This window comes from Cyrtonyx montezumae, unplaced genomic scaffold, assembly GCF_038088225.1.
Source record: "Cyrtonyx montezumae isolate F1298 unplaced genomic scaffold, pur_monq_1.0 scaffold_2, whole genome shotgun sequence".
NCBI lineage: Eukaryota > Metazoa > Chordata > Aves > Galliformes > Odontophoridae > Cyrtonyx > Cyrtonyx montezumae.
The window spans coordinates 60,695,998-60,704,750 of NW_027071936.1; the positions used below are offsets into that span (position 1 = coordinate 60,695,998).

At 36.0% G+C, this 8,753-nt stretch overlaps 1 protein-coding gene across 1 annotated transcript; it reads left to right on the plus strand.

The window, feature by feature from the left end:
* HAUS3 (HAUS augmin like complex subunit 3) lies at nucleotides 1–6,903 on the plus strand. The gene is made up of 4 exons (XM_065735850.1): nucleotides 1–991; nucleotides 2,053–2,489; nucleotides 4,138–4,363; nucleotides 5,578–6,903. The coding sequence occupies exons 1-4, from the start codon at nucleotides 80–82 to the stop codon at nucleotides 5,842–5,844; spliced, it is 1,842 nt and encodes a 613-aa protein (XP_065591922.1). The 5' UTR covers nucleotides 1–79; the 3' UTR covers nucleotides 5,845–6,903.
* Nucleotides 6,904–8,753: the final 1,850 nt, after the last annotated feature.

Sequence of the window (8,753 nt, forward strand, 5' to 3'; positions counted from 1 at the left end):
AACCCAACCCGCAGTAGAATAATCTCCTAGAGTTTTTCTGTGTATTTGGATCTTTTCTGCTTTCAAAAATATTCCAATCATGAACTGTGGAAAGGACTTCGTGGAAGTTCTTAAGAAAATTGGGTATCCGAAAGCCAATGAGCTTAATGGAGAAGATTTTGACTGGCTCTTTGAGTATTCGGAAGAGAAATCGTTTCTGGAGTGGTTCTGTGGAAATGTAAATGAGCAGCATGTGTTATCTGAACAAGAACTGCAAGATTTTAATCATCTTCTTGAGTCAGGAAAGCCCATTTTAGAAGGCAATGCACTGGATGAAGTCCTTAAAACTTGTGAGCCAGTGGATTCAGGGAGCAGCAGCCAAGCGGAGGAGGAACTTGAGAAATCAGAGGATGAGCTTCAAACTCTTCAGAAGATGAAAAATCTTACGATCTTTCGGCATAATAAGCTTCAGATGTTGATTTCTGAGAACAGCAGTATGCTACAGACACTAAAAATCAAAGAGGAGGAAGTGCAGAAAGATTTGAGAAAAGGTCTGGAAGTGTTCACTGCAGCGAATGATCGTCTTAATAATGAACTACTGTCTCTTGTGGACAGGGTTAAGAAATTGGCCTCTTTCTTCACTGCTTCAGCTTCAGAACAAGGATCGGGTGTGCATCCAGTGTTTTTTTCTCAGGTTTCCTTGGACAAGTATTTGTCTCAGGAGGATCATTGCACTGCAGCACTCGCCTCGTATGCAAAAAAACATTTCTATCAGGGTATGTCAGAACTGGCTGAGGATTTGCATGAAGGCAGCGTTCAGCATGCAGACATCAGCACACGTGTCACCTGTGATGGGACTACTGAAGGTTGTGGAAAGAGTCAGGAGATTGCCAGCCTCCAGACAGCATACGCTTGTGCTCAGCATCAGCTGATTGAATTGCAAGCTGAAGAACAGAGCTTGATTTCAGCTATAAAATGTGCAGAGAGCATGCTGCAATCCTTAAAGAGCAAGGTAAGTGGCAAATGGTTTTATAAGACAGTGGAGTTTTAAACAGGCACAGGCATGTTCTGAGTGACTAGTTCCACTATTTTTGTATAGTGGAGTTGCACTTTTGAAGATTTAGTCCTGCTCTTGTGAAGTAGTTTCAGTGACTATAGCTAGAAGTCCTTTCCATATGTTAAGAGTACCTTGAATTTTGCATTCTAGAGTTCATTACCTCCAAAAACTAATTCTTAGTAGTACCTTTCTAATCTTGTCAAACTCCGAGATTTCAAATTATAACTGTCTCCATTGTTTGTACAACAATCTAAACCCTGACTTTAATTAAATTTTGCATATGGGGACTAACGTGATGTATGTATTCTTGTTAATATTCCTATTAAAAAAAAAAAACCTTCAGATTTTAATTCAACGACTCAGGAATTTCTAATATGGAGACATAATGGCGATGTGTTTTAGATTCCAAAACAACAAATTGTGTAGTTGAAATTCCATGGATTGCTTATCGGGTGATGGGCAGATGTGACTAGTGGTGTTTAAGAATGCGAGGGATTTGTTACAGAAGAAAATTAGCTTATGCTGCAGTTGTGGACTGACTTGAGGCATTATGTTGTTATATTGTCATCTGTGTGATGAGCATGTAGTGCTTGATTGATTAAAGTCAATTGAAAAAGGTTAGTTCTCGGGCACTATTGATGGTCATCTAGCTGAACGTAAACTGCTTTGTGTATGTGAGATTTCAGTTAGATCTGTTTGAAATCTAGGTGTGAACTAAAATGCAGCTCTTTTAATTTTTCTGTAATAAACTGTTTCATGGCTCTGCAATAGAGCAGATTTAATTATTTCTTGAAGTGTATTTGCTGCCTACCATCTTAAATATGTATTTGCCTTGTATATTGTGAAGTTCTGTAAAGCTGCTTGCAGGGTTATCATTTAATTTTGATGATGCTTTGATTTTCATGTAAGTCGTGACTTCTGTGAGCTGAAGAAGTGTGTTAGGGAAGCATTATGAAGAAAGGTGAACAAAAATCTGAGGGAACCATGAAAAGATTGATATGTTTTGCTTTATGCAGGGTTCTGGAAAACAAGAAAACCTTGAGGCCAAAATATCTAGTTTAAATAATGAAATCTCAACAATTAAGCAACAGATAGCTCAAATAAACAATGAAGATCTGCCATCCCTTTTGAAAAAGCATGTGCAGCTGTTCACTGTGCCAGTGGTAATGGCAGACCTGGATCATGAGATTGCTTTGCAAGACCATTATGCTTCTAAACAGGATGAAGTCTGCAGCCATCTGATAAGACAGAAAGCATCATTTGAACTTATTCAGCTGGCCTATGAAATGGAGTGGAAGAAACACAAAGACATCCACTGTCAACTTGAGAATTTGATAGAATCTCTGAAACAGAGCACTAATGGGATGCAACAGAGACTAGAGGTGTTATCTAAAGAAACTGAACCTGCAAAGCCAAGGAACACTATTAGTTCAGAGGACGATTTCTCTTTTAGGTAAGTGTTAAAGTCACTACTGAACTTTGACTTTTTTTTGAAATAAGGTTGGGAAGATAAAGGTGTAGGTAAGCTAAGCCTTCTCAGTTGTTATTAGTTCTCATAGCTAGTTAACATTTTAAATTCCCCAGAACTGAAGCTTTTAAAGTATGAGATGTTAACATTGCCAAAGCATTCCTGAGCAATATTGTGAATATAATGAATATTTATAGCAAAATCAGATATCTTGAGAACTTTTCCTGAAGTGTAGATGCTGAGAGCTGTTAGTAGCAGTAATCCCGGACAATATCCATGGCCTCATCTGCTTAGCCTACAAAACCCCTTGTGTGATAGAGGAACAACTCCTGGAATGTAAGAAATGCATTTAGCTCATTGCCACTGCTTGACTTGCCACCTACCTTCTGCATCCTGTTGCCCATATAGGATTTTTTTTCACTAAGTGATTGGGTCCTTCTGTATCCCAGGTGATGCAGCAGACTGTGTGCTGTGCTGTGGTCGCTTCTAGATACTAAGCTTTTTCATTAGGTGTATTCTTTAATAATAGGTCATGTTAGGCTTTTACCCCTTCTTTAAACCATTGAAGTGTTTTTTTTTTTTAATATCTGTTACTTTAAGTGATAATTTAGTCTTGAGCAATGAATGACAGGATCAGGTAGGATTCATTTTACCTGAGTTGTGTCTGTGTTGAAAAACTAACTTTTTATTTCAGGTTTATTATTGAGTCTCTTTGCAATTAAATAAGTGTTGACTGACTGCTTCTTCACTCTTATTCTTTAAAAAGGCAGGCCTTATTATTCATGACAGAGCTGTAAACCCTGCGTGGTTTATGAGCAGTAGACACTTAGAAGAAACTCAGTTACCTTTTAATACAGCTTCTCCTCTTCCTAAAACCACTCTGATTCCTAATTGGGGCTCAATGATTTAATATGCAGAGGTGGCAGTAGCAACTGATTAAGTTAGCAGCAGTTAGATCAGTAATTAGACTGTTCCTGATGTAGAGTTAAGGTATGGCACTGTGTAGTTACAGCAGAATAGTTGTCATTTTCATGACTCATAACTCATAACCTTGGCAGTCTTTCTGTAGATAGAAGATAGAAAACAGTAAGCTTGAAAGTGTCATAAAGAGGTGAGGTTTCTTTGTATTTCTCACTGGCTGTGGAATTTCTATGTTAATTCTCAGTGTTGCTGTCCTTAAAGTGTAGGAAAGTAGTTTGCAAAAGCATGTGTTGTCAACCTCTTGAATTAATTGGTGTCTGTGTTCTTATTAACCACAGCCTTAATATTTCTGTGCTGTTGCTTGTTGTTTGGAACATTTTGAAGCCATATGAATCACTCATGACCTATATATGTATAGAATTATGGAATCAGTGGGAGATGCAGCATTTTATCAGCAGTACCCTTACTATGACTGTACTTTGCTGGTCCGCAGTCTAATTTAGAATCATAAAATCATTAAGGTTGGAAAAGACCTCTAAGATCATCCAATCCAACTGTCCACCTGCCACCAATACTGTCCACTAAAACATATTCCTTAGTACCATATCTACGTATTTCTTGAACTTCACAACATGATTTTCTCTTGACTAATAATGCTGGGAATGCTTAGTTAACTTAAAAATGCTTACGTGCCTAACTTCATTTGTTCCAGGCTCTACGAACTTTTGGAAGGAGAAAACAAAAAGCAACCGTTTAAAACATACAAAAGCCTGCAACAGATGGCTCAGGCGTTACATCAGAGTTGTGTGAAAGCACAGGAACAGCTAGAAGCATCTTCTCAAGAGCAGTCTCTCTTGTTGTCCAAACTATTCAGTGATGTAAATGCTCTTCGTGATGATCTGTATTGTGGAGGAAATCAGTTACTACTCAGTAGTCGGGTATGTACTTATGTAGTTATTCAATGGTTATATCCATTCCTGTTGTGTTATTTTACTGAGACAGATGTAAGGGCTGTAGATGCAAAGAGGCTGCAGTGTTGTCCACAAACGTACCAGCATAATGATGATGGGCAAGTAATTCCATTGTTCATAGCAAGTGTTGAATTTGCATGTGTTGATGGGTAATCATTTGTTAGATGCCACTATTTGTTCAAAACTAATGCTTAATTTCTTTCAAAGGTAGATACAGTAGTATAGATTTATGGTGTGGAAAATGTCTTCTGGCTATGATGTCGCAGGAAAAATCATACAGATTTCTCATTTTTTCAGGCAGATTTTTATTTTTTCTGTAGCACCTGAATAGTATGATTTGATCCTTTAAAATGGCCTGGTTGTGGTTGGCTCATTTATAGGAAATATCAGAATTTCTAAGGACAGTTTTGGTAGGACGATTCTACGACACAGCTTCTGGGTGGCTTTTACAGCCACTTTTGAAGGGGAATATGGTTAAATATAACTTTATTATGGTAAGCAACTATAGATATCTGAAAAATGGAACAAGTGAAGGCTTCTGTTGCATAATTCTCACTTACATGTATTAGAAAATATATTTAATGATATATAATAATATTCAACTCTCTTTGTAATTAGAGCAATATCTTCTTAGGGTTTAAAGGTTATTGCTTCCATTGGTATACTCTATCGATTCAAGTTACTTAAAACACTGAGATTTTTCTATTGGTACTGTTTCTCAGGAAAAATAATTTAATTCTTATAAGGAAATACTTACCTACTTGAACATCAGCCTGCCTACACTGAACTATTGTAGGAATGACAGCTAGAAGAACTGTAGTTTGCAGTTATTTCATTTTAAAACTGGATTGGTTTTCTGTTCGATTTTGTTCTTTTTTTGACTAGCAATGAAGACTTGATAAAAAATGTTCAACTGTCTGTATAACTGGAGGCCAGGTTCTTACAGTCTTAACTCATCTGTTTTAGTAAAGAAGAAAATTAAATTACATTTTCATAACCTGATGCAGATGCATGCACCTTGGGAGCTACATATACAGGATTTATCATGTGTGTTTTTGCTTTTAATGATTTTTCACTCATTAAAAAAAACAGCTTTCAAAAGCAAAAGACTTATATTTCTAGTTCAGCTGGTGTATTAACGATACAAAAATAACATTTTTGTGTTGAATATTTTTTATTAGGAACTGACCGAGCAGTTTCATCAACTGGAAGATGATTTGAATAAACTAAATCAGCTAATTGTGGATCTTGTTGCTGATTTGAAGTCAAAGAGAAATTTTTTGGCGTCCAATAAGCTGCATCAGATGGAAAGAAACTTGTACATCTATTTTTTCAAAGATGAGAACTACTTGAAAGAGCTGGTAGAGAAACTTGAACAGCAATCAGAGGCTAAAGCCAGTGGTCTGGAAGATGAGAATCTCACCACCAGTGAATTCCTTAATATTTAACCTTCAGTATATTCTTAAGATAGAACATGTTAATGTAAACTGTATTCAAGTAATGGAATAAGTATTATCAAGGTGAACGTTTATCTGTCATTGCAATGTATGTTTAGCTGCCACAGTTACCATGTTTGGACTATATGCTGCTTCATGACTTTGGCATTTGGCCGTTCAGTTTAAGTTCTTCACTACTAATTAAAGTCTTGATTGCTTGAATGACTTGTATACAGACTACCTTTTACTAGCCTGCACATTGATTTCCACTGCATACAGCACAGCACAGAGGAGAGCTTCATCACCTTGAGATTAGTTTTCTTGAAACTTTCAATATGTGAAGAGGGATTCTGGATTTTGGAACATGAATGTAATGTGCTTTCTTCTGTCGAGGAAAGTTCTCCTGGGCAGAAATGATTCTGCTTTGTGTTTCCTCTTCAGATTTGTTTTTATTACATGGAAGTGTATTGGAATGTGTACCAGAATCTGTTTGAAGTAACAAGACCATCTGTTTCTTGACCATCATGTCATTGCTTAATTTATGTTTTCTCTATTGAAATTAGTTCATACTTACAGCAAACTTTTCAAAGAGAGAATTCCTAATTAAACTTTGGATTTGGACATTTCTGGGATTTCTACAGTGTATTTACTCTGATTTGTGGTGCCAGGCATTTGAATGATGTTTTCAATTTGAATGATGTTTTCATATTCCTCCATAGACTGGTATTAAGACTGCTTATCAAATTTTTGTATAGGCTTCCTAATGGGCCAGTGGCTCTGAATATGCTTTTATGGTATAAAAATTCCAGACTTCTGTTTTCTGATTTGATCAGCTGTACTTGCTTTCGAGTGTTGTACATACTGATGAAGGCTAGTAAACTAGCTTCAAATGAGGTAATGGTATTTGTAAAAATGTTTTCACTGCATGCTTTTAACTTCTACGTTTATGAAACTTAAATATATAATTTTAGCTTATTGTTTTGTTGTTTTTATGTCTACTTTTCATGTTGTTTAGTTCTATTTGTTGTTTGCTATTAAATGCCAAACACTAAATTCAGCGCAGTGCTGTCAATATCTATAGTATATCTGTATGTTAGTTTTAGGTATACGTTCATGAATGGTGTCTTGTTTATTTTTAATCTTCTAGGTTCTCATTTTGATAGGTTCCAGAGTTTGAATCTGAAGACTAGTGCTTCCCACTATGGGAAGTTGAATTTTTTTCCCCTCCTGTACAAAAACAATGATACTACTACTGATAATACTAATTTTAAAAGTTAGGAGAAGACTATGTTTCTAACCTGTGGAATGTCAGGAAAAGGGAAGTTTTTGTACTATCTGCTTGCTTAATATTAAATTGCAAACCAGCTTTTACTCAGTCATGCGTTATTTTGACAAAAGTGTTTGTTTTTTTTCCTGGCATCTTTGGAGAGGTCCCATGTAAGTAGGTTAGTTGTTTGTTTTTTTTTGTGACATTGTCATGCACTACTTAACTTGTGAGGGTTATGTCTGTAAATATCCTATGAATCAAAAAACACCTCGTTGTTTTACTTTGCTTAAGGTTCTTGAGCACTGTGCTGGAGGTTAGTCATGTGGTGTTTTTTTCTTTGGGGGTAAATTCTGCTCACAAACATGAGTTTAGAGGTGCTCCTTGTCTTACACAACTTCTGCAATTCAGGCTATTAGGAAAGCTCTAGATTATTGCATACACAGATTGTAACAGGATTACCTCTTTTGAGCTAGACAGCTACGTGTCAAAACTTAATGCAGCTTGATGGCTATTCTGCTTTGATACAGTGTTTTGTATTTGTAAGTTTGTACAAGAAAGACCAAAAGCAATCTGCTTGTGATCTTAAACTAAGAAAAAATATTTCTGTGTAAAGATAAGGGAGTATTATTGATGGTTGGGCTCTACTTGAAAGGCTGTTTATGCACAGGATTTAGTAAAAGAAGATCAGAATAACAGACTTGTATAGGAATTAAATTACTTAACTGCCATTCTTGGTGGAGAATGTACTTGCATAGTTTGAATCCTTTGAAAATATTGCATACATTCCTAATGTTTGTGATAAGTTCTATGCTTTGTTCTGATCTAGCTTGTATAAAGTCAAGCCGTCTGTCAGTATGGATGCCTTGTCTTTCTAATTCTCTCAGATGCATTTTATCTAGTGGTTCCAAGAATTTTGTGCGTATTGTAGAATATGGCTTCAGGAGAAGTGGAAAGGCAGCTGCTTTTAGAGAGGGGCAAAATAAGGGGTAAAATTGAGAGTGTCAGTAGCTGTCATTAAAACTTGTAGAGACTTCAGGCATTACTGACTTTACATTGACAAATGTAGTCATTTTAGTATTATGATCTTTATACGAATTATACAAAACTGATGGAATAGATCTTTTATAGACTTTGTTTTCTAGAATGATACATTATTGATCATTGTGTATGTTGATAGTAGCACTCCTATCATCACGTGTTGGTGCTATTTTGACAGTTAACTTGTGAATGTTTTCCTTGATTTAAAACTTGAGTACTAACAAGAGTAAAGGTGTGCATACACTAGACATTTTAAGCTAGTTTAAAGATGTTGAGGATGGGGAGATATTTCTGACATGACGAAGAATCCTTGTTTGTTATTCTCTTAGAAGTTAGCTATACTTAAACTAAGTAGTTTTTAGCAGTGTACTAAAACACTATGTCTAAGGAGTTCCCCTTTGTAGGTTTTGTAAATGATTAGAGTTTTGCTAGTTTCTATTTGTGATGCTTAGGCATGTCAGGGAGGAAATGGTATCTATTAAGGGAAACGGATGCCTAAATGTATTTGTTACATTTTGTCTCTTAACTTCTACAGAGTTGAAGTGCAGATTGGTTTCTGACTCTGATATAACACATAATTCATATGTGTATTCTGTGTTTAGGTTTAATCATAAAA